This window comes from Vombatus ursinus, unplaced genomic scaffold (assembly GCF_900497805.2).
Source record: "Vombatus ursinus unplaced genomic scaffold, bare-nosed wombat genome assembly UNPS02014812.1, whole genome shotgun sequence".
NCBI lineage: Eukaryota > Metazoa > Chordata > Mammalia > Diprotodontia > Vombatidae > Vombatus > Vombatus ursinus.
Genome location: NW_020954590.1, coordinates 36,012,084 through 36,038,253, shown reverse-complemented (window position 1 = coordinate 36,038,253; position 26,170 = coordinate 36,012,084). Strand labels below are relative to the sequence as shown.

At 38.4% G+C, this 26,170-nt stretch overlaps 1 protein-coding gene across 1 annotated transcript in view; it reads left to right on the top strand.

Moving 5' to 3' along the window:
- The window catches only part of LOC114054277 (inositol monophosphatase 2), a 77,025-nt gene extending 51,105 nt beyond the window's left edge, over positions 1-25,920 (top strand). The window contains exons 4-8 of the mRNA XM_027877470.1: positions 519-564; positions 9,831-9,939; positions 18,953-19,061; positions 20,208-20,359; positions 21,530-25,920. Of these exons, the coding sequence (XP_027733271.1) occupies positions 519-564; positions 9,831-9,939; positions 18,953-19,061; positions 20,208-20,359; positions 21,530-21,645 (532 nt within the window). The 3' untranslated portion in view covers positions 21,646-25,920. The remainder of the gene's footprint in view (positions 1-518; positions 565-9,830; positions 9,940-18,952; positions 19,062-20,207; positions 20,360-21,529) is intronic.
- Positions 25,921-26,170: the final 250 nt, after the last annotated feature.

The window sequence follows — 26,170 nt, the reverse complement described above, 5'->3', positions numbered from 1 at the left end:
TTGCCAAGAAAACCCCAAATGGGGTCACAAAGAGTCAGACACAACAGAAACGACTGAACAACAAATTGATATTTAATGTTTGCAAAGTCTTTTACACGAATTATTCTGTTTGAGCCTTCCAATAACTCGGTAAGGTGAATACTGAAGATATTACGCATTTTAAAGATGAGGAGGTTGAGACTTTGGAAATTAAATAATTCATTCAGAGTTATAAATGGTCAGGAATGGGAATAGAATGAAGGTCTTACTTGATTCCAAGCACTTATCCCACATCATCACTGCCTGGCTCAGATAACTTCTCTTCTTTCAAATTATTAGCAGATTATAACATGGTGAGCTGAGGATGTTTATATGGAGGTGGTTTCCAAGATTCTAAAAGGGGAAAATATTAAAAAGTAGCAGTGAAGTGTTTGGGCACCCTTCCCACAATACCCTGCAGTGTTGTTAGGGGCTTGCACATATATAAAGATCTTCAGGGTTTGTTTATATGAAAAACCAACATTTGGTTTTCTTTGCAGATTTCCAACAGTGGCAGTTAGCATTGGATTTGCTGTTAATCGAGAGGTATATTATGTGTATGTGTGTGTGTCTGTTGTATGTGTACAGAATGTGTTCTGTAAGTGGGTAACCTGGAGTTCGCTCAGAATCATCCAACAGTATAAAAGACAGCAGTAGTTATGTCTGTATCTGCTTGTTTAATCATCCTTCCTTGAAAGCTTTGTGTAGTTACAACCTCAGGACCCTGGCTCCACTCTTCCCATAGGGATGTTCAGTGTTGATGACTAAATCCAAGCATATGTCTCTCTAATGTGCAAATAAAACCCAGCACAGCAAACAAATCTAAACCTGTTGGAGTCAGGATGGGAGGGAGTGGGGGGTGGGGAGGGTAGGTGTGGCTTTTCAGTTTGCTTTTCATTCCCACTGGCTAGCTTCTGTTTTTACTTGGGTTATATGGTGGCACCATTAGGAAAATGATATTTATGAGGCCAGTAAAAAGAAACTCACGATTGGCTTGCAGCAAACAGAAAAATTTACATTAATTATTCAGTCAGTGTAGATTATAGGCCTGGGCACTGTACTAATCAGTGAAGATACAAAGACATATGAAACAGTTGCTGTCCTCAAGGACTTTACATTGTATTGGGAAAGACATAGACTTGTATATGTATATGTACACATCTAAATATATATATACATATGTTCATATATAAAAAATAAATACAATGTAATTTGGAAGAATAAGACACTAGTAGCTAGAGAGATCAGAAAAGGTTTTGTGTAGAAGGTGGTAGATCTGCATTTCTCGGTAATTTATATTTATATAGTGCTTTATATGCAAGTTATCTGATCTTCACAACAAACTTATGAAATGTAGAATGACAGTAAAAACCATAGTATATAATTATTGTATATTTAATGAGAAAATTGAATCAATGGAGACCTTGAGACTAATAGAAAGCTAGGTGGCATAGTGGATTGAATGTGAAAATGTAGTTAGGAAAACCTGAGTTCAAATCCAGCCACAGGCACTTAATAGTTGTGTGACCCTGGGCAAGACCTCTGTCTGCCTCAATTGCCTCATCTTTAAAATAGTAATAGTAATAGCATCTACATAATAGGGTTATCGTAAGGATAAATCAAGAGATCTATAAAGCACTTTGCAAACCATGAAGTGCTATATATATACTAGCTATTATCATCATTATCACTGCTATAGATTTTCCCCTTCCTGGCTTCCCTTGTCTTCTCATATACAAGTTTTATTATCCCATTTTAAAGATGAGGAAACTAAAGCTTAGAAAAGATAAAGTACTTGGCCAATATCACAAACCATAAAGAATAATAACAATACTAATCCCTACAAATATAGGCCAATTACTTGTTTGTATATGTTACACAATGCATACTATCACTTAAAAAAAATCTGTAGGTTAAGAAAAATATATATATTGACCAAGAAACAAAAAAAGCTGTACCAAAAAGTCCCAGAACTGTAAAGAATAACATATAATTAATCTAGTAATTATTGAGCAAGCCACCTGAAAGCACCATAATATTTATTCTTTATAGATTATTACAAAGCCTTTGACTCAATTCTACACTCATGGTTTATTCATGCACTGCAAAAATATAAAATAGAACTTACTGCACTGAGGATGTTTGTTGTCCCTATGAAAAAAATGTTTTTCATTTAAAACACACCACCAACACACAACTGATATAAAATATGGCATCTTTCAGAGAAACAGTTGAGTCGCTTATGGTTCTAACTAATCTTAAGCCCATTATTATGATATTATTACTATTCCTAAAGTATGGCTTCTAAGTTAAAGAGGGAGTCATAACATTCCAAAAGATCTTTTCTTAAAAAAAAATTATTTTATAGAAAGAGGTAGCTTTGGCTTCAGAGACAAGAAGACCTGGGTTCCAGTCCTACTTCTGACACATACTGTCAGTATAATCCTGAACAAGTCACTTAACCTTTCAATGTTCTAGGCAACTCCTTAAGACAATAAGTTGCAGAAAATGTGCTTACCTGCATTGGTAGAGGAAGTTTCCTTATCCTGGAATTTGCTATAACAGTGAAACAGGATCAGTCCCTATCCCTGGCTTTTACTTTTCTATCACATGCATTTTCCCACATAGGAAGTTCTACCTCCTTCTTCTCAGAAAGCTATGCCTTAAAACAAAGGATAAAAAAGAGGAAAAAAAGAAACCCGTTCAACAAAACTAACCAACTTTACATAAGACTAACATTATCTTCAGTGTTCCACATCCATGGTCCCAAAGGGAGTCCCTGACAAAGAAGGGAGTGAGGTGCTTTCTCATGTCTCTTCTTTGGCATTAAGCCTGGTCACCATAATTTCTCAGCGTTCAGTATCAATCGTTTTGTCATTGTTCTTTCTAGTTTGTAGTCATGTAAATTGTTTTCCTGATTCTGTTTGCTTTGCTTTGCATCGATTTATATGTCTTCCCATATGTCTTTGTATTCATCACATTCAACTTTTTTTTTTACAACAATGTTCCATTACAACTTGTTTAGCCGGTCCTCAATCAATGAGAATCTTCTGTGTTTCTAGTTCTTTGTTACAACAAAAATAGCTATAAATAAAGGCCTTTCCTCTGTCATCGACCTACTTGAGATGTATGCCTAACAGTGGAATCTTTGAATCAAAGGACATGGAGATTTTACTCATTTTCTTTGCATAACTCCAAATTGCTTTTCAGAATGGTTGGACCAATTCTCAGGGTTCCTGTCAGCACATTAGTATTTCCCCGTTGACTGCTCCCATAATTTGTCATCTTTGCCAATTTCCTGAATGAATGAATCCTCAGGGTTGTTTGGATTTGCACTTCTTTTATTATTAATGATTCAGAGCATTCTTTCATATGGTTGTTAATCATCACATCAAAACATCTTATTAGTCTCTTGACGTATATAGATGCCCTAAAGTTATGTGACTCTAGTGAAAAATAATTTAGACAGCTTCTCCATTTTGTGAAATATTTCTCCAATGACTTAAAATATCTGTTTTGACTTGATAAATATAAAGTTCTTAATGTACACTAAAAACAAATACTGAATTCTTGGAGCTTGACTTTGGAGGTTAAATTGAACCAAAGGATGAAGGTGATACTTAAAAACACCGTGGTCTCCTCCACCAGGTAAGACAAATAGAGTATCACATCATCAAGGAAAAGCAGTGGCTATCTATATCAAGAGACTTAGTACCATCATAAAATCAAAACTTAATGGAAAGAACATATTTAATATAATTAATATCTACATGATTCTAGTCTGGGTATGTATTTTTTGGAACTTCAAAATGGACTATAATAGATTTGGAAAGTATACTATCAAAACCCCTTACAATATTAACAAAACAAAGGACACATCAACTTAAGATGTCTAAGGTAGAGGATTGAAAGATGTTCTCAAAGTGTATGACAATTTAAAAGCTTAAGGAAATAATATTGGAACAATCATGTCATTAATCAATAGTAGATGCTATTGATTAGCTATTTCACAGGTTTAGATGCAAGCATGGAATCAAAAAGTTTGCCATGGGGCAAAATCCAAATGAACTCAACCATGAACTCCATAAGATATTTCAACAAAAAAGGGTTGAACAAATAACTAAGTCATATGAATTTGTTTATAGACATGAAGGGATTTATGATAGTAATTTAGGACCAGGTCATTACTACCAACAGTTATAGATATATCCTTAAGGAATCTGAATTTATTGTGAAATACCGATTATACAAAGAAATCATAACCATAAAAATTATACCACAGGTAGCAGAAATTTAGCACCTACTTATTCTTAGCAAAACATGGTCTTGTGGGCTTCAGTTACATATAGAAACTCATTCTTTCATGGAATGAAAGATGACAAGTCCCAATACTGCAAATACAGACCTTAAAATTACTTTGAAAATTCAACAACTAAACTATACTGGAATCATTGCCCACGATCACTCAAATACAGCATTGACACATAAAAATATAAAAGCATTGTTTCTAATTGATATAGCTATATCATAATTCATAATCTCCAAACTACATAGAATGAAAAACTTTCAAAATATAGACACAACTTTTTAAGGTATATCAGGAATTGATTCAAATTTATAAGAATAAAAGCCATTCCCCAATTGATTAATGGTCAAAGAATATGAACAGTCACTTTTCAGAGGAAGAAATCCAAGCTATCAATAGTCACATGAGAAAATGCTCTAAATCACTGACAATCACATGATTGCAAATTAAAACAACTCTGAAGTTCCATGTCATACCCATCAGATTGACAAAGTTGACAAAGAAGAAAAATGACAAATGCTGATGTGGCTATGGAAAAGCAAGTACTTTAATGCACTTTTGGTGGAACTATGAACTGGTATAGACATTCTAAAAAGCAATTTAGAACTATGCCCCAAATATAATTAAACTGTGCTAACCAGAAATACTACCACCTGATCTAAACCCTCAAGAGATCAAAGAAATAGGAAAAGAAACTATATGTATAAATATATTTACAGCAACTCTTTTTATGATAGCATAGAATTAGAATCTAAAGAGCACAAATTGGGAAATGGCTAAATAAGTATAGTATATGAATATAATGGAATGCTGTTATGCCATAAGAAATGATGAAAGAGATGGTTTCAGAGAAACCTGGGGAGACTTGTATGAACTAATTCAGCTAAGGGAGCAATTTATATAACAACAACATTATTGTAAAGACAAACAACTTTGAACTCTGACTTTTTAACTGATCAATGTAATGACCAACCACAATTCCAGAGGACTTATGATCAAGCATGCTACCTATTTCCTGTCAAAGAGGTGATGTAGTCAGAATGCAGATTGAGTCATTTTTTTGAACATGGCCAAGGAGTGAATTTTTTTTTGCTTGACTATATTTACACACACACACACACACACACACATACATTTGTAATATGGGTTTTGTTTTCTTGGGGGAGGGAGAAGTAGGTAGATTTTCATTGATTTAAAAGATAGCTTAAAATATAGAGACCTAGCAGAAGAAATCAAGGTAAATAGAAAGAATATTATAATAGTATATTTTGGAAGGGAAAACACACATACCAATCATATTCCTGAATATAAATTGCAGTAATTCACCCACAAAATGGAAGAAGGTGGCAGAATGGCTTAGAAAGCAGAATACAATAATATGTTTGTAAAAGTACACCTGAAACTTTAAAAATTCATATGGAGTTAAAATGAGCGACTGAAGTAGAATCTATTATGCTTCATGTAAACCCCCCCCCCCAAAAAAAAGACCATAAGTGGTAACCATGTTCTCAGGAAAGGCAACAATAAAAATAGACATGGTTAAAAGAGATAGGCAGAGGAATTACGGTATGTTTACAGGAACAAAAGATAAATGAAATTATATCAATACTGAATTAAAATGCAAGAAATGGTTTGGTATCTAAATATATAAAGGTTAGTTGAACTATAGAGAGAAATATGCAGTAAAACAAATAATTATAGAGGATGCTTAATATGCCACTTTCAGATTTAGATGAATATAACAAAAAGATAATAAAGAAGTTAAAGCTCTGAATAAAATTTTAGAAAAATACGTGTAATAAACTTCTGATAACTTCTGAATGGGAAATATAAAGTACATATACTTCCTAAACTTTTCATAGCACTTCACAAAAATCAGCAATGTACAAGGTTATTTAAAAAGTCATGAATAATTGCAGAAAAGTAGATATTTTTTACTAATCACAATGCAATAAAAACTATAATCAAAAATGGTCATTTGAAGACTTATGCAGACCAAATAATATGATCCTAAACAACTCTCCAGTGAACTGAAAGAACAGTGATTTCTAAGCCCCATGGAAGAGAAATTACACTTGATTTTCTTTACTTTAGAGGGTGGAATGAAAAGCAATGGTTGGCAATCACAAAGAGGTCGATTTAGACCTAATCTAAGGGGAGATTTAACAATCTTTAAGTGGAATTAGTCTGGCACTGGAGACAGTGTTTCCTCCCTTACTTGAGGTCTTTAAGTAGCATACAAAAGATTGATAACCTCTTGAAATACATGTTCTGAAGCACTTTTTCTTAATCTGGGATCCATGAAGTTATTTTTGAAAAATAGTTTGGTAACTATATTTCAATAAAATTGGTTTTCTTTATAATCCTATGTATTTTATCTTATGAATTTAAAAACATTTCTGTGACGCGGTCCATCAGCTTCATTAGATTGCCTAAAAAGTCCATGACACATAAAAAGAGGTTAAGAACCTCTGATGTCTTTGTAATGCAGATATATTCAAGAATGGGCTAGATGAGATGGCCTCTGTGACCCCTTCTAATTCTGAGTCTGTGAATCAGTGTAGGATACAGGAGAAATGTCAGAGAGGAAAGAGGAAAATCAGGAGACAGCAGTGTCATGAAAAGCTGAGAAGAGATAATAGCCAGAGTTTCAAAAAAGAGGTCAAGGAGGATGAGGGGGGAGGAAAAAGCCATGCTGATTTTGAGGAAGTCAATAAAAATGAAACCCAGGAAAAACATGCTAATGATGATGCATGTCTTTCCTTTAAGTGTTTGTGTCATTTGTGAATTCTTGAGAGAGAGAGAGAAAGAGAAGAAGCGAGAGAGAGAGTAAAACTTGAAGCTCATGTTCTAATGGGAAAGACAACACAGATAGAAGGTTTCATCTGCAAGTCAAATGAAAAATCCCATGATCCTTAGGGTGTTGTGGCAATGTGGATATTAATGCCTCTTCTTTAATGTTATTTTTGCTGATGAAATGTTATCAGTTTCTGACATTGAACCATTTGACAATGCCATGGACTTTGGTAGCAAGAACTTTCTTTTCTGGATCTTCAGTAGCTGTGGCTGTAGCACATACAGGAGCAGTTGCCTGGCTATATCTCTAAAGGGACTGCTTCCCAGGATGATGTCTGATTGCACTGGGGTGAAAGCATTGCTACTTCCCAAGAGCTAACGATTAAGATGAGTAGAAGTAGGGATAGATACAGGACACATTTCATTGGTACAGGGAACTCCCAGATGAGGAAATTTCTTCAATCAATGTAGATTAACACTTTCTCTGTAAGTCAAATCCTTTGAGTTGTCTGGGACCCTGAGAGGTTAAATGCCTTGCTGAGGATCACACAGCCAGTCTGTATCAGAAGCACAACTTGAGCATAGGTCTTTCTGGCTCTGAGGTTGGCTCTCTGTTCACTATGCCATGCTGTCAAGATAAGAAAGAATGTTAATATTGAAATAGAAAAAAAAAAGAATTGATTATTTGTGTTTAAAATATTATACTTGACACAACAGTATAGTGTGCAATTTCAATAAATAAAATGAAGTATAACATACTATACACCCATAGGAAAGATACTGAGTCAGCCAGATCTTGTCATCAGAAGATGCCTTACTGTGATGTAATTTAAGTGTTACAGGAGCAGCAGGGGCATCTAGGTGCCACAGTGGATAGGGCACCAGGCCTGAAGTCAAGAAAACCCAAGTTCAGATCTACCCTCAGACACTTACTAGCTGTGTGACCCTGCATAAGTCACTTAACTCTATTTGCCTCAGTTTCCTTATCAGTAAAATGAGCTCTAGAAGGAAATGGCAAACCACTCTAGTATCTCTGCCAAGAAAACCCCAAGTGGTGTCACAGAGAGTCAGACATGACTGAAAAATGACTGAGCAACAAGTAGCAGTGAAAATACCTTAGGCTTGACAATTTTGCAGGGTCTTTTCACAGCTGTTTCTCAGAGCTGATTGATGCCTTCTTAATATTCTGAGTGACTTTTTGAAAGCAATTGTTATAGATTTCCACAAGAAGTCCCACATGAAACCTTCTACAGTGCTGAGGTGTTGTAGTGAACTTTCCCTTGTCCTCCCTACCCATAAAGGGATTATCTGGTTCACGCTTAGACTCCAGATCACAAGACTAGGCCCTCCCCTCTGATCCAGAGAAAGGCTGGAATTGGAACCAAGTGCCAAAAGTCTCTCAAGAGGCCAAATCAATTCTAGGCCTAATCTGTGTATGTGAGTCTGCTGTGGTACAAAACTGAGAGTTAGCTTACATTTACCACTCTTGGGGTCAGGCCAGATCTACTCGAGACTGAATACCACGAATCAACCATAGAATGAAAGTGACTCCCTGTGGATATCGTAGACCAAGACTTGAACAGAATAAGTATTTGTTTTAGTATGGACTCATTCCAAACTGGGCAAAACCAGAAGGGTTTCTGAGGTTTGTTGGCCTCTCACCAGGTATTAGACTTATACATTTCCATATTTGTTTTTAGGGTGTGACAGACTTTCCTGCCTTCCTTTACACCTGCCTTACCACTGCCCTCTACCTAGAAAACAAAGGGGGAAATGTGTCCAAAGCATGTTGACATAAAACAACTTTATCATTTTCTATTTCTTTTCAGGATATTAGGAGGTTTTTCTTGTGACTGGATTTTTAGCCTTTTGACCAGATGAGACATTTATATCTCCTCCTTACTTCTCCCTCCTTGTCCTCCTCCTTACTTCCCCCACCCAACACCTTCATAGGGCTGTCTTTGTACTTTGTGACTCTTTGTTGACATTTAAATAACATTTTCTATGTTATGGTTGGCGATAGGGGTACATTCTTCACACTTCAGCAATTCTAAGGGCATTTAGTCAGCAACTTTCTTTTTAACAGAAAAAAAAAATGAGACCTTTCTGAAGAATGAAAACTTTGCAAGAAATTTATTTACCAGTTATTGGTTATTTTGGTAGTTAATAGTAAACATTAAATGCCTACTTTGTGTCAGGCACTTTGCTAAGCACTGGGGATACAAAGAAAGGCAAAAGATAAGCCCTGCTCTCAAGGAACTCGTAGCCTAATAGATGATTAGACTAGAATTGGTCTAATTTTGTCTTTACAGAGCATCTTAAATGTGAACTTTATGCTTTTTTTTTTTTTTTTGGTAAGGCAGTTGGGGTTAAGTGACTTACCCAAGGTCACACAGCTAGTACGCGTCAAGTGTTTGGTCTGAGGCCAGATTTGAACTCAGGTCCTCCTGACTTCAGGGCCGGTGCTCTATCCACTGCGCCACCTAGCTGCCCCGAACTTTATGCTTTTTGAGAATCCCAAAAACTTGTCTCCATGACTCTCCTCTAATTTTTGAGTTCCTACTGAAATTTATGAAAGTCAACTTATATTTTATTTATCACAGTATTATTCCCAGCCATATCTTTGTAATCACCATCATTCATTTCCCACTTGTTCTGGTGAGATATAATTTTACTAACCTTCCTTTTTTTTCTTTTAAAAAAATTATAGCTTGAATTTGGAGTGATTTACCACTGCACTGAAGAACGATTATACACTGGCAGACGGGGTCAAGGGGCATTTTGTAACCAACAAAGACTTCGAGTATCCAGAGAGACAGGTTGGTGTGGGCTTTGTTCGTTGAGTTTGCATTTTGATTGAGGAAATGGGAAAGGAACATGCTTATTTTGACACCTCTCATAGAAAAGGGACTTCATTACAATGACTGAAATCTCTGCTATGGCTTGATGATTCAGCTCTTTTTCTGAACTGGTTTGTTTCCAACAAGCTGGTGATCAAGCCAGTTCTATATTTTAAAACAGAATTTTGCCAACCAGCCTTATGTAGATTCAAACTACTTTGATTTCTTTCAGACCCCTCTATGCCTTCTTCCATGTAGAAGCCTACTCCTATGACAAATAAATCTCATCAAAACAAATCAAAACATTGGCCATATCTGAGAATACACACTTGTTTCCATGTCTCTAATCTGTCACCTTGCTATCAAGAGATACCAGATTTATTTCATTATTGTTCATTTGACATCATGATTTTTGGCTGTCTGGTTTAGGTAGGGTTGGGAAGGAACAACTACTCATTAAGCACCTTCTATGTGCCAGGAACTGTTCAAAGTGGTTTACAAATATTATCTCATTTGATCCAAATTCTGAAGTCTTTCAGAGTAGTTGGAAATTTGCTTGTAATCCATTCTCCTGGTTCTGCTCACTTTCCTCTGTATTAGTTCATATAAATCTTTCCATATTTCTCTGAATCTGTCACATTCCTCATTTCTCATGCCACATAAAATTCCATTGTTTTCATATGCCACAATTTGTTTAGCCATGTCTCAGTTGACAGGTTTCTGTTTTGTTTCCAGTTCTTTGCCACATCAAAAAGCACTGCTGTAAATATGCCTGTATATTTAGAAGTCCTTTTCTCAGTCCTTAATTTCCTTGGGATACCTACTAAGTCTAATAGTATGTAGTAAAGTTTGGGGTAGAGTTCCAAATATTTTTTCCAGAAGAGCTGAACCAATTTACCATTCTAATAACAGTACACTGCTGGGGGGAGCATAAACATTTATTAAGCACCTACTATGTGCCAGGAATAAGCACTTTACAAATATTATCTCATTTGATCCTCACAGCAACCTTGTGAGGTGGGTGCTATTATGATCCCCATTTTACAGTTAAGGAAACAGAGACAGCCAGAGGTTACATGACTTGTCCAGGGTCACAGAACTGATAAATATCTGAGGCTAAATTTGAACTCAAGTCCAGTTCTCTATCCACTGAACAACCTAACTTCACTAACATGCCTATCCTGTCACTACTCCCTCCAATAATTGCCTGGTTCAATCTACTTTGAGCTCATAATCTCTCATCTTCAAGATTAAATAAAAATCTACACACCAATACTTATTTAGTTACTAGTGCTGTTGAGCAGAAGTCAGACTCTGCTTAAATCAACGCCTTGGTGGGAATGTCAGTGGCAGATGCCCATCATGAAAGTTTATTAGTGACAACTGCTCTTAATCTGAACAATTTGTGATGACTTACGCAAGGACTGATCAGAAACTTAGCTTTTTTCCCATAATTAATATGTTTTCTATGTAAAATATTTGAGCAAGGTTAGACTGCAAGCTTAAAGGATTGAACCATTTTAGGGGGTTTTAAACATTTTTTTAATCCTCATGTAGTCTATATAAGCTCTGAAGTATCCATTACCAGCTCCTCCTAACACTGTTGAGTCAGTTTCCCAGACCTAGGCTGCCAATCTCACTCTGTCTCTCTCTCTCTCTCTTTTTCTCTCTTTGTCTCTGTCTCTGTCTCTGCCTCTCTCTCTCTCTCTCTCTTCCCTCCCCTTACCAGTAAAGTCAGTTAGGGCTGGCAGACCCAGTTTCAGGCTTACCTATACCAATAAATATCCTAACTGCTATGTGTAATCAGTTTTGTCATTCCTGGTAAGGTTTGGGAAGGTTCCTACCCCCTCCAGGGAGAGGCTTGAAGAGTCCTGACATGCTCTGCAGATAGGAAGAGAGAAAGGTCAAGAGGATGGAGTCACTTCCTTTAAGGTCTTGTACATGGGTGGCTCTTCCTAGGGTAGTGGCCAATTATGAAACATCTACCTCCACTCAATGCCCTTATCAGGTACCAAAGAACCATCTGGGGTTCACTGTATCATCCTGAGGCGCCAGGTCTTTTAGCCCTGATTGAACACACATGGTACCCTGGAAAGACCCAAGACAGATGTGATGCCAGAAGGAACCCAACTCCAAGCATGCCCCATGGAGTTATTTTCCAGGGGTTCTTAACCTGGGATCCATGACCTTAAACATTTTTTTTCTAACTGGATTTCAACATAATCTATTTCTTTTGTTCCTGTGGCTGTTACTGTTTTTGAGATCGGGACCCTTTGTCTTACCCAGGTTGAGAGTGCAGTGACCACTCAGAGGCCTGATCCCAATACTGATTGGCGTGGAAGTTTTAACCTGTTCTGTTTTTCCTGAACTGGGCTCGTTCACCCATTCTTGAGCAGCATGTTTCCATCAGTTCCCAGGAGCTCACTATATTGATGCTGGACTTAGTGCAGACACCTGATGGATCAATTTTGATTCTACTGCAGGTCAGAATTCATGGACTCAAGCAATCCACTAGCCTCAGTCTCCCCAGCACTAGGGGACTACAGGTTGTGCCACAATGCTAACTGGTTTACTTTGTAATCCTATTTTTTGTGTGTGCATTTAAAAACATTATTCTGGGAGCAGCTATGTGGTGCAGTGGATAGAGCACCAGCCCTGGAGTCAGGAGGACCTGAGTTCAAATCTGGCCTCAGACACTTGACATTTACTAGCTGTGTGACCCTGGGCAAGTCACTTAACCCCATTGACTAGCCAAGGGGGGGAAAAATTATTCTGTGAAGGGCTCAATTGGCTTCACCAGATGGTCAAAGAGGTCCAAGACCCAAAAAAGAGTGAGGAACCTCTGCTCTAGCTGGAGTCCTTGAAGGAGCTGGGTCTTCTCATTACAGGGATTACATATAGAAACAAGCTTTCTCAGTTTCAGCAGTTCTGTTTCCATATCCCACTCCCATTTGCTTTTTTAACGATTCTCTCTCTTCCTCTTCAATATTCTTTTTCTCCATCTCCCATCCCGAGGCCAGAGGACAAAGGCATTTATCGTAATAGATGGTGCAGTGAATAGAGCACTGGGCATGCAGTCAGGAAGACCAGAGTTCAAATTCAGCTTCAGACATTTAATAGCTGGGTGACGCTGGGCAAGTCATTCAGTCTCTGTTTGCCTCAATTCCCTCAACTGTAAAATGGGAGTCATAGTAGTGCCTTGTTGTGAGGACCAAATGAGATAACATTTGTAAAATACTTAGCACAGTGCCTGGCACATAGTAGGTGCTCTATAAATGCTCTATCCCCTTATCATCTGAGGAAGCAGGAGGGCACTGTTTCTTTAGTCCTGTTGTTTTCCTAATCCTGCAGCCCCAAATGCCTACTAGAATTTCCAGGACCACCTTCCCAAGGAAGGTGTTTGGTTGCTCCAAGTGACCCCTTGGACTGCTGCTTTGAGGGTGGGGATCCAGAAACTTCCATTCTGCTACAGCCACATACGTACATTAAGGCAAATGCAATTCCTCAATCACTTTGGCACACAGACTTCCTGTTGTGTTCAGTTCTGTTTATACCACTAGCAGCCTACCATCACTGAATTTTGTGAGTAATACTTGGTGGGTAATTATCGTTCCCTGCAGGGAAGAATTTCTTACTTTCATGCCAGCCAGTAGCACTACGCCCTCACTTTCCTATACTACCCTGGGATTTGATTTACACTCCCCTTAGATGCCTGTTCCTTTTCCTCATTCTTCTCCACCCTGTTTTCTGTGGACCTAGCCCCTTCCTACCTTTCCAGGCTACCTGCTTGCTGTTCCTTAGACATAGGACTCCATCTCCTGACTCCAAATGTTTTCTCTAGCCATACCCTGTGCCTGGAATGCTCTCCTTCCTCATCTCTCCACCTCTTGGCTTCCTTCAAGTCTCAGCTAACATTGCACTTTCCACAAGAAGCCTTTCCCAGTCCTCTTTCACCTTACGGCCTTCCCTCAGAGCTTACCTTCAATTTACCCTGAATTTATCTTGTTTGAACATAGTTGTTTGCATGTTATCTCCCCCAATAGACTTTTTTTTTTTTGGTGAGGCAATCGGGGTTAAGTGACTTGCCCGAGGTCACAAAGCTAGTACGTGTCAAATGTTTGGTCTGAGGCTGGATTTAAACTCAGGTCCTCCTGACTTCAGGGCCGATGCTCTATCCACTGCGCCACCTAGCTGCCCCCTCCACCATTAGACTTTGAGTTTCTTGAGAGCAGGGACTGATTTTGCCTTTCTTGGAATCCCCAGACCTTAGCACAGTGTAGGGACATAATAAATGCTAGTTGAATGACTGACTAACCCAAGGGTGAGGAATCTGTGGCCTTCTAGGTCCTTGAGTGGGGCCTTTTGACTAAGTCCAAGTTTGACAGAACAAATCCTTTTATTAAAGGGATTTGTTCTATGAAGTTTGGATTCAGTCAAAGGGCCGCACTTGGCCTCCTGGACTAATCTGTATTTCATATCTTCTCTTCTCTGCCACCAAACACCCAGGACTCTTGTACTTGCCAACCCTCAAATCTAACATCTCTTGTATGCTTTATGCAACAACCATACCTTTCATTCTTGCCTTTCCCCACGTTAAAAATTCTGTTCCTTCAGGCATCTCAGCTAGATGTCAATGAAGCAAAATTATTGAGCTAATTCACACTAAAAGATGAATCACTGATCCTCTTCTCTTATAGATGACTCTGATAGAAAATTTGTTGTGTTTTATGTAATATTAGGAGGAATTTTTGGCAGGAAGCATTCTTTTCAATCATACCACTTAGCTTACTTCCCTTAAGTCTGCATGGCAAAGAAGGGAAAGTTTTTGATCTACATCTCCAGGAGTAACTCTGGAAGCCTGGAGGGAGGTGGGAGAAGTCAGTCTTTTCATCTTTCCTGCCTCTCATTAGCTTCCTTCCAGACCCAAGGGCTGGGATGCCCTGTCCAAGTGGTGTACTGGTAAGTAAACAAAAAACAACTGACTCATTTAAAAAAAAAAACTCAGGACAAATTTTAAAGTTCAGCTTGCATTATTAACATTTTTTCTATCATTTCCTTAAGTCTAGAAAATCAATAAAACAAAAAAAAAACAACTCCTGATTTGTAGTGTTTGCCTAGTTCTGAAATGTAAATGCTCACTGATTCCAGCACATCTCTGCTCTATCTAATCTCTATTTTCAATAAGGGACAAGAAGCAATTTCCACTATAGAGAGGAAGGAGCTGCCCTGTTGTAAACTGAATTAGACATGAGCCTCTCTCTTGTACTAGCTCTCAGTCCCTAGGAACAGTTGTAGGCATCAACTTCTTGATCTCCTATCTTCCCTTGTTCCCCTTGACATTGTACTGTCATGGTTCTTCTTCCACCTGTGTACCTACTCGCCCCCACTCCTCTCTTTTTCATTTGATCTACCCAAAAACCCTGGGAGGTAGGTGCTATTATTATCTTCCTTTTACAGTTGAGGAAACTGAGGCAGACAGATTAAGTAACTTGCCCAGAGTCACATAGCTAGTAAGTATCTGAGACTAGATTTGAATTCAGGACTTCCTGACTCAAGTATGGGATTAGGTAGTTTTACTTGATACAAGAAGTCAGAACTAGACTAGGAGCAAAAAATGGATATCATAAAGAGGCAGAATCCAGCTGATTCTATTAAAAAAAATAAACTTCCTAATAATTAGAAGTGTTTAAAAGTGGAATTGGCTGCCAATTGGAGACTTCCAGGAATTTGGATGACTTTATCAGGGATGTTGTAGAAAATTTCTGCTCAGATGCAGATTAGACGAAATGACCTCTGTGATCCCTTCTAACTCTGAGAGCCTAGGATTTTATATTAAAGCTTTTTAGTAGCTTAAAACTGCACTAAGATTTTGGGGACACCCTCTATTGTCTAATTTAACTTCAAAATATGTGACTTGACTTTTCCCTGATGAAGTTGTATCACTAATACTATGCATACACTTAGTCTAGGTTAATTTTGGGGCCACAAATGGAATGAGGGAAGATAGGGAAGAGAAAAATAGGTTTTCCTGATATAACTAAGCAAGAATTGAAAGAGATAGAGGAAGAAAAGGGGAAAAGGAGGTGTGTGTACATATGAAAGAGAGAGAGACAGAGGGACAGACTGACACTGAGGAACAATGAATTAAGCCGTCAATCATTAATGAGGAAAAGGGAAGATCATGGCAAATGCAAATTTCCCTCAGGGAGAAGGAAGCAGTGTGTAGGGGGGATGGGACCCCAGAATATGATGAATGCACCACAGCCACCAGGTTGTGTTGTATACCCAAGGCATTTTGGTTATTATCTGAAGTGATTTAGAGGTGGATAGGAAAGATACTAAGGGTTCTCTCTCTCTCTCTCTCTCAGTTGGGTGGAGGAAGAGGGCGGCCATGTACTTCCAGATACACTAATGTGGAGGACTTTTGGAAGTTGGGTGTAAGGTGGAGAGCATTTATTTGTAGAAGCATGATATTTCTACCAAGCATTGCACCTGTCCTAGCATAGCCCTGGTGTTCTGTTCCTGTCCCAAATGGGTTTTCAAGGCCAATCTCTCTATTTCCCCACCTTCCCCCTCAATCATTCTCCTAGGGCCATTAGCCTAGCTGTGTAGCTACAGTAATACCTGCCAAGGCATGAACTAAGATTTGTGGGTTAAAGATCATTTAGAATAGTTTGAGAAATGGGTCTAACTGGTGTACTGAGCCTCTGGCTAAAAGCATTACTGAAAGATGGACTTAGAACCATGCCCTTAAGGGGAAAACAAAATAACAAAAAACCATGAACTGAACAGTACCACAGGAAAGAGAGAAATGTGATTTGAAAGGAGGACTTTTTCTAAGAAAACATCAACACAGCTTCATACCTTGTGAGTGCAGGGTGAGGTGTCTATAAATGAACTGAGATGTTATCCAGATGGAGCATTGGGAGATTACGATCAGCACCTGGAATTAGTCTTTTCCATTGTCTGTTGTTGCAATGGCAGATTCAGCTACAAGGCTTCCTGGTGCTGGGTTTTTACAGAATATGGATCCCAGAAAAATTCTGGGTGTGTCTGGCATTGAATAACTCAGAGCCCTTGAAGGCAACTGGCATCCTGTGCAGGAGCAAGCATTTTATAGAAAAGCTTGAAGGTGAGAAAGTAGGAGTCCCAGAAATTCCAGAGGTAGCGAATTCCCAGGTGAGATACATTTTGAGAGGAAACTGTCTTCATATACTCAGTCTGCTTCCTTGTTAAATTGCTTTATAATGCTGAAATATAATTGAGTTCATTAAAATAAGTATAATTGCATCAATTTTTCATGGAGCAGCAAGTCTATTTTATTATAATCTAAGTACACACCTGGTTAGGCTACATTGTGCCTGAGCAATTAGGCCTGATAGGACATGCAATATGTGCTAAATTCCCTTGCTTTTGGGTGTAGGTATGAGAAATGCCAAGTACAAACTGCTTTTTAATCACTACAGAAACGTAACGTAGCAGAGTCTTAGGTGCCACCCACCTGCAATCTCTTTCATCAATCCATCTCTCTATCTTTGATTGCATCTGTAGCTTCTATTAAAGAGAGTGGATGTATCTAATCTGATTGTCTGTAGTCATTCCCTGTTCTGAAGGACAAATCTTAAATATACACCTTTGGAAACTTACTCTTTCAAAAATGGTCCCTTGCATTTGTTATATCTAATTACATTGAATAAAAAGCCTCGAGATATTTTTGTATTAGGACACAGACTGAAAAAGTGACTGTTCAGGAAAGAAAAATGCTGCATTCTCTATAAGAAACATTTCCACCTGCATGATGGTAGCACATAGAAAAAATCTTTGAAGGGTAGCTGTTTCCTCATTGTGAAGATAGGTCTGACGTGGGATTTGGGTGATGACTTTTGGAGTCATTTTTCTTCTAGATACCACAGGTTCATGAAGATAAAGAGAAAAAAAATGGTATCTAGGAGAAGGAGCATAGATGTGGAGCTAGAGGGGAAGTGTTTGTAGAGGCCACTTCATCCAGCCCCCTCATTTTGCAGCTGAGGAAATTAAGCCCCAGAAAGAAGAATTGACTTGTTCAGAGTCTCAGAAGGTGGGAAGTTCAGTCATTTTTTAGTTCACTGCCAAAGTTTGCAAGGTTTTTCACATTATTTATTAAATGAAGTAATAATAATAAGCTAATATTTTATAGTGCTATGTGCTAAGGACTTCACAATTATTATCTCATTTCATCCTTACAATAACCCTGGAAGGTAGGTGTTATTATTATCCCTAGGAAAAAGCATAGTAAAGCAGTTTCCCCTTGCAATCTAAAAAAAGAAAGCAGCCTTTGAAATAATTAATAATTATGAAGGCAGTAACTAAATTGACAAGGCGGCTTTTCCTTTTATCTCATTTATCTTCACTGTATCTCTGTTCTTAAGCAAAGCAATTAAGCATACATATTCTACGTGAAAATGAGTTCCTAGTTTTAAATTTCTCATTCTAGAATGAATGAGGCTTATTCTTCTGAAGAATAAGAGACTGAAAGTTCTGATAAACTGGTTAAGTTTGAGAAAGAAAAAAAGGCATTTCAGTTGGGAGAAATTGTCAAGATTCTCAATGATTTTTCTGCTTGATTGGGATTTTTTAAAAATAAGTTTTATTGATGTCATTTGTTTTTTCATCACTGTCATTTGTGGATATACCCCACTCCTACTCCAGAACTGAAACCTCTCTTGTGATAATAAACACTATCAACAAAACCTGATATAGTAACTACATCTGACAAAGTATGCAACCTTCTGACCTTGTAGTCCCCCACCTCTAACTAAAGGAGGACTGTATGGTTTCATTTTCTACGTGGTGGGATCATTATTAGTTTTTCAATCACATAGAGTTCCATTTCCTTTTTTTATGTTCTAATTATTATATATGTTATACTTCTAAATCTGCTCATTTTATTCTGCATCAGCTTGTCTAAATCTGGGTATGCTTTTTTTTATTATTATCATTATTATTATTACAGATCTCTCAAAGGCCTTGGTTTTAACAGAAATTGGTCCAAAGCGTGATCCTGATACTCTGAAATTGTTCTTCAGTAACATGGAGAGGTTACTCCATGCCAAAGCTCATGGGTATGAGTTTTCTATTCTAGGGTTGAACTTTTAATTCCCAGAATGCCCTATAATTGAGCAGAAAAGCACCAGTTGTCCAAACTTGCTAAACTCACCAGGGATTCCAATTGGGAAAACCACAAAGGGGCTATATCAGAATAATGCAGACCAGGCTGAAGCTTTAGGAGGCACTTTATCCCTAAAGATCGATAAGGTCAGGGATTACCTAGGCCACATCCAGCCAAGTGTCAGAAAGAAGACACATGTGATAATTTCTCTTCCTTTTTGGCCTAGATTTCCATAGTTTTATGAAATTAGGTGATTGTTGGAAATCACAGGATTTATTGCTAGACCTAAGATTTCATCAGACCATTAACCTAATGACCAATTAGGGAAAGTACTTTGAAGGCTGAGGGAGTTCTACACAGATGCCATTCTCCCTTCAAACCTCAAATTCTTCATAATAGTAACTGATATGTATGTAGCACTCAAAATTTGCAAAGCTCTTTACATATATTATCCCATTTGTAACCTGTGAAATAGATGCTGTGGGTGTTAGCCCCATTTTTAGATGAAGAGATAGGTTCAAAGAGGTAAAGTAATTTGCCCACTGGGTTGCACAGCTCATAAGTGCCAAAGGAAGGATTTGAAGTCATTCAATCAACAAGTATTTATTAAGTGCCTACATTGTACCAGGTTCTGTGCTGGACAATATACAACGTCAAAAATGAAACAGTCCCTGCCCTCAAGGAGCCCATATTCCATTGGAAAAGACAACAGACACACATAGAAGTCAATACAAAAATGCCTAGACCAAATCCGAGCTAATGTAGCAGGCCAGCAGTAGTAGCAGTTGGGAAGATCTGAAGCTGACTCTTACCCAGACCTAGCACCACATACCACACCACCACATTGCTGCCATGGCATAATCTAGGGCCTGTTAATAGAGAAATTATGACTCATTCTTAATTATTGGATGCATATTACAGGAAAACAGATGACATCTAATGAAATCAGGACACAAACTAGTCAAGAGAAAAAATCCAATTTGAAGCTTGTTACCATGGATTTTTTCGTGTGTGTGTGTGTGTGTGTGTGTGTGTGTGTGTGTGTGTGTGTTCTCCCAGAATTGCAAATAATTCTGTACCTCTTCTCATGATGATTCAGGGTACGTGTGATTGGAAGCTCTACCTTGGCTTTGTGCCTCCTAGCCTCTGGTGCAGCAGATGCATATTATCAATTTGGCTTGCATTGTTGGGATTTAGCGGCTGCCACTGTCATAATCAGGGAAGCAGGTGGTATTGTGATAGACACTTCAGGTGAGTGACTGTCCCCCTCTTTAGCTTTGTTTCACCTTTGTTACCTAGCAATCGAAGAAAATGTAAACAGGGTAAAGTAGTACCAGGTGGGGTGTTTCCTGTTTTCCTGATTGGAGTTCCATTCCAGGCAAGTGGGTTCTAACGCTGCCCTTTCCAACAAGGTGAAACCAAATAGGGGTAGCCAAAGCTACTGGTAATCATTACCAATAAGGAATGTAGTCATTACTAACAAGGTTTATGTTAAAACTCAAGCTGTCAGAAGATTTCCTCTTCCATTTTTTCCCTGGAGATAAAAATACATCATTTGAGACCCTATCAGACATATCCTTGTAGAGAAAGGAAATAGTCTCAGAGCTTTTAATCAGATCTGCCGTCTGACTATCCTTACAGATCCATTCCTGTGACGTGGCCATGATATATATACATATATATATATGTATACCAAGTGTGGCCAAAAGGCACACAGTATCCAAAGAAATCAGTAACATACCCTCCCCCTTAAAACACGCACACAACTACTCTACTAACCCTTCCACATCTGGGGGGGGGGTGTTCCTCCCCTCACCCTGCACTCTTAAAAATCTGGATAAAATTTTTTGGCCTATCTCTGATACTTCATTTTGCAGATGAGGAAACTGAAGCTCAAGAAGATTAAGAGCTTTTACCAAGATCGCATAGGTAGGAAGTATCAGAGATGGGGTTTGAACCCAGGCCCTCTGATTCACTCCAGAAATGCTAAAGCCCAGCAACTCTTACCTAATGGACAACTTCTAGATAATGATTAAAAAAAAAAGTAGAAGGATTAAGTATTAAGGAGTATATATCCATCATTTCCTTTATACACAACAGAAATGAAATAAAAGTGCACAGGTAAACATGAAGGTAGCCAAAAGTATCCTAGAAAATGTTTAACAAGCTCTCTGGAAAAAAAAAAAAGTACGTGACGCTGGAGGAAAAAATTCAGACTTCTTCTCTGGTATGAAGGGAGGGCCAAAAAATTTTATTCAGATGGTATATAAAGGAATGATGGATATATACTCCTTAATACTTAATCCTTCTACTTTTTTTTTTAATCCTCTCCATCTAGTTCTATAACCATGATTGTACATAATATGTTCAATGTGACACCAGGCATCTTCCAATTTCTTTCTTGCCTTCTTTTTTCCCCAGGGGGGCCTCTTGATCTCATGTCATGCAGAGTGGTTGCTGCAGGCACCAGAGAAATGGCTATGCTCATAGCTCAAGCAATACAGACTATTAACTATGGGCGTGATGATGAGAAATGACCAAAGGAAGGAAGTACTGCTGCATACAACCATGAGCCTGCCTTTCTGGAAATGTAGTACTTCAAGATGGCTTTCTGGGAGGATAGAAGACCTTTAACAGCTTGCTTTCAGTGTCCAATGTTTATTGTTCCTAACTACCCTCAGGGTGGGACTTGGGGGGTGGTTCAACTAAAGTGTGTGCCCTCCCTGCTTTAATCCACATATCTTTCACCAGGGTTTGGTGTTTGGTTTGTATACTGGTTGGTTTCTTTCTAAAAATACAATCACAGTTTAAAAGAAGTTCTGAATGTTGGGGTTGGGGAAGTAGGGGGAGCTGACAGTTAATTCTCCTGTGACATATGCAACAATAATTAAATTTCTATTTTTTTTTAATAATCCAGATCTCAGGTAATAAAGCATAGAACTGCAGATAAATCAGTTATGTTTGTGCCTAAAGTTCTCTGTTACATGGTACTTGAGAATACAATAAAACAAAATAATGGCACTATTCTTCTCTAACCATGTCACTATCATAGAAGCATTTTAGGTGCCTCCCAGAAGGACTGACAAAAATCTATTAATAGACACTCATGTATACCCTTTGGAAAGAGTTGTATATTAAAACTGTTAGCAGTATGCTGTGGATTAAGATACTTTCCCCTGCTTTGGGCCTCTTTTTTTAATCATCTATAAAAAAAATCACCTGTAGAGAAAGACTTCTTAACGTTTTTTGTGTCCCTTGACCCTTTTGGCAGTTTGGTGAAGCCTATGATCCCCTTCCAGAATGATGCTTTTAAATACATAAAATGTATAGGATAACACAGGAAACCAATTATAAAATACACATATCAAAATATTATAAAGAAAAACCAAGTTTCCAGACCCCGAGTTAAGAACCTGTGGACTAGAGGATCCCTAAAAGTCCCTTCTTTCTCTAAAATTCCATTATATTGTTTGGCTACTGTGAAAGCTTCCTTAATGGGGAATAAGGCTGGCACTTTAAAATATAAGTAGTATACATACAGGAATATCAAGTAACTCAAAATTAATCACTCGAAAGTGAGTTTGGGATGGGGTGGAGGAGTTGGGGGTAAGGGTTTGTCTCCATGATTCCTTTGCTCAGTTCATGGGACTTAGGAAAACCTTTTTTGGCAAGGGAGGGGCAGTAAGAGGTAAAGTTATCTTTAAGAAAGCAGAGTAAGCCAAATTAGGATATTAAAATAAATTTTGTCACCCTGGATGCCCAAGTACCTTAATTTTTTAAATTAAGAATAATGGGAGAAAGGAGTATGTGGATTTACCATGATTACCATGATTTACCACGATTACTATGCACATCTTAAACTTTCCCTTAAGGTTCTTTTTAGAATTTCAAATTTTTAGCTTCAGCTCCCAAAATATAAATAGCCTCAGTACTTGAATTTTTTTCTTTTAGTCTGCTGGTAGCTAAGGTTTTGTTTTTGTTTTTAACATTATTTCCTGCCTCTTTTTTCCCTCTATGCCAGAAAGGCACCCCTTTACCTTCTTACCATAAGTACTTACCTCCACTGTCTCTCAATTTCCCTTGACCGTTTGGGTGTCCTTGGAGGTAGACTTAGGAACTAAAACCAGATGTGTTCACATGGCTCCAGTCTGAAGGCCAATCAGCCATTTGGTGCCAATATGCATCTGAGTACTTGGAAAAAGGGAGGGCCAGGGCCCAGTTTGATGTCCTCTTTCCACAAGGCCATTTAGATTACTTAGTTGGCTAACTGATTCCCACAGAGAAGCTAGCCCAGGAAGGCTGGGTTTACACAGCAAAATGAAGTGTGAAATTGGTGCAGTTATCTGGATGATAGCATCAGGCAAAACAAAAGGGTGCTATTGAATCAAGAGAGAATGTTCAAACAATCAATAGTGATTGAGCAGTCTTACTTGCTACTTTCCTGTAGGAGAGAGGAACAGAAGTATTATATGAGACTCAGTCCCTGCCTCCAAGGAGCTTAAGATCTAGATCCTTTGAGGACTAGAGAAAAACTTCACAGAAGTGATAGGATTTCTAGGGTGTGAATAGAGAGGAGGGTAGCTGTGAAGAAGTGCTCCTAGGAGGTAAGGAAATTTCCTCAATTCAAGACCCAAGAAAACTAGTGAAAAGTGGGCTTGAATTTAGGATTTGGGAATTGTTCTTTCTTGGACTTTAACCACATAACTCTTTGCTATTTATACTGAGTACTTTTTATTTATACATAACAGATATTAAAGATAAGTTTGTGCTATAGAAGTCAGTGGTCAGTTTAAACCTTGAAAACTATGATTCCTTGCCAGATCCCCACTAGTGAATTCATTTTTGTTCCCAAGGAAGAGATCTGTAGAGCCAAGGAAGGAGGGAATGGGGAACGGAGAGGTCAGGACAAATCACATAGTAGGCTGCTGACATAGAGATGAACGAGGTAAAAGTGAAAAATCTGAGGCAGCTTTAAGCAGAAAAAGTAGTCACAAAACAGCACTATGCAACCTGAAGGAAGGAGATGGGTATACAGAATGGTCCCCTTGGTGAATGTGGAAAGATGTTATGGGCTAATAGTATAAAGATGAGCCACAGCAGTTTGGGAAACCAGCTAGTAGTCACATCTGCCCTCATTTGCTGCATCTTTGAGTCACTGCTCAGGTTCCAGGAGATCTGGGCCTTGTATCTCCATACCTGAAAGACTCGGAGGATTACTCTCTGAGCCAGTTCCACTCTAACCTGGAGCAGAGCTCAGCACCCACTCAAAATGAGGTCATACTCCTGCTATCCCAGCAGTTAAGCAGACAGCCAATGAGACAGTTCTATACTTGAATTTGAGAAATACTTGTATGAATTCTACACTCTGCTTGCTGTTGAGGCCTGCTTTATGGTAAGCCAGGTCTTGTCAAGTGTAGAAGCTGCTTGGGAATGGGGGTTGGAGAGAGATCATTCAGTGTTCCAGAATTTTAATGGCCTGATTTTAATTTTAATGGCCAACGGTCATCCCAATGGGCCCCACCTTTCCACGTAGGAGTTCACATCAGTCACATCTGGTGTAGGTTGAGGGGGTGGAGGGAAGGAAAGGTATTCAAAAGAAATAGAAAACATCCTATTGTAAGGGTGCTTCAAAAGGAAAATGGCTAATAAACCCAGGACTATTTCTTCTCTAATCCTTCTCTTCCAGCCAATAGTTGGGGATTAACACCACAAAAATATAAAAGATTTAATATTTTTGAGCAACATACAAGTGGATGAAGTTTAGTACAGTTTGAGCAGAGAGCACAAGTGTGCAAAGTCTTTGGGATTTGGTGAACTGTCAACCAAGTTTCGAAGAAGGCAAGAAACATTGGTGGAAAGAATTTTTTTGTAACCAGACCTGTGATATCATTGGCATAGGGGAACTCCTGAGAAGACTTTACCAATACAAAGCTGCTCCTGCTCTGCAGTTTAGTCAGAGAGTTGCCTGAGGCACTGAGTGACCTATTCAGGGTCACAAAACTAAGATGTGCTAGAGATAAGACTTGAACACAGGTCTCTCCCTAGGCCATGCTACCACTCTCCAGCTAGATTAAATGGCTCCCCAATTTTTCCTTTCTTTCCACTCCCATGACCTTTAACACCTCTTATACTATTAACTTCTTAATTGGTCTTGTTTCCATCACTGCTAATAAAATGATCTTCCTAAGGCACAGGTCTGACCATGTCACTCTCTTCCCCCAAAACCTTCGGTTATTCCCTATTACTTATCAAATGTAAACATCTTAATCTGACATTTAAGCTATTTCACAATCAGACACCAATCTGTCTCTGCAGCCTTATTTCACATTACATTACAGCCAAACTGGCCTCCTAGATTTTCCCCAAATACATATCATCTCCTGCTTTTGTAAATTCAAACAGACCCTTCCTCATGCCTAGGATACATTTCCTCCTCCTCCCAGCTTTCCAGAATCCTCATCTTCCAGTTCAGGCGCCCCCTTCTCCATTTATTATATACTATATACTCCATATACTATACTAAAAATAGTCTACTATAGTTAAGGTGGAGAGGCAAAGGGGAAGGTGGTGTGCTGGGGCTTGTCATCAGGAAGACATTTATTCGAATCCCATCACCCACGCTTACTGTGTGATCCAAGGATCACTCGCTTCTCTCTGGACCTCAGTTTCCTCATTCATAAAATGAAGGGATGAGACTGGATATTTCTAAGGTTTCTTCCAGCTCTAGTATTTCAACAATAACTAGTGTTCACCATGCTTTAAAGACCAGGTCTCCAAACAAGCCAACTCTGTGAATAGCAATATTGTCTTATTTTCACTTTTAAATAAACTTGAATGTCAAAATACCTATAATTGAAAGAAGCAATGGTCAATTTTGTCTATTTAAAGCATATATTCCATCTCTTTATTTTCCCCACTCCTTCCAAAATGCTTAGTGGTAAGAGTAAATCCTGGCCAGAATTAATGCTAATAACTTGCCTTTGGGTGCTGGTGATATGGAGAGGGCACTCGGTGGGATAAACAAAGATTTTCATTCTCATTCTGGTTCTGCCCCTCATTAGA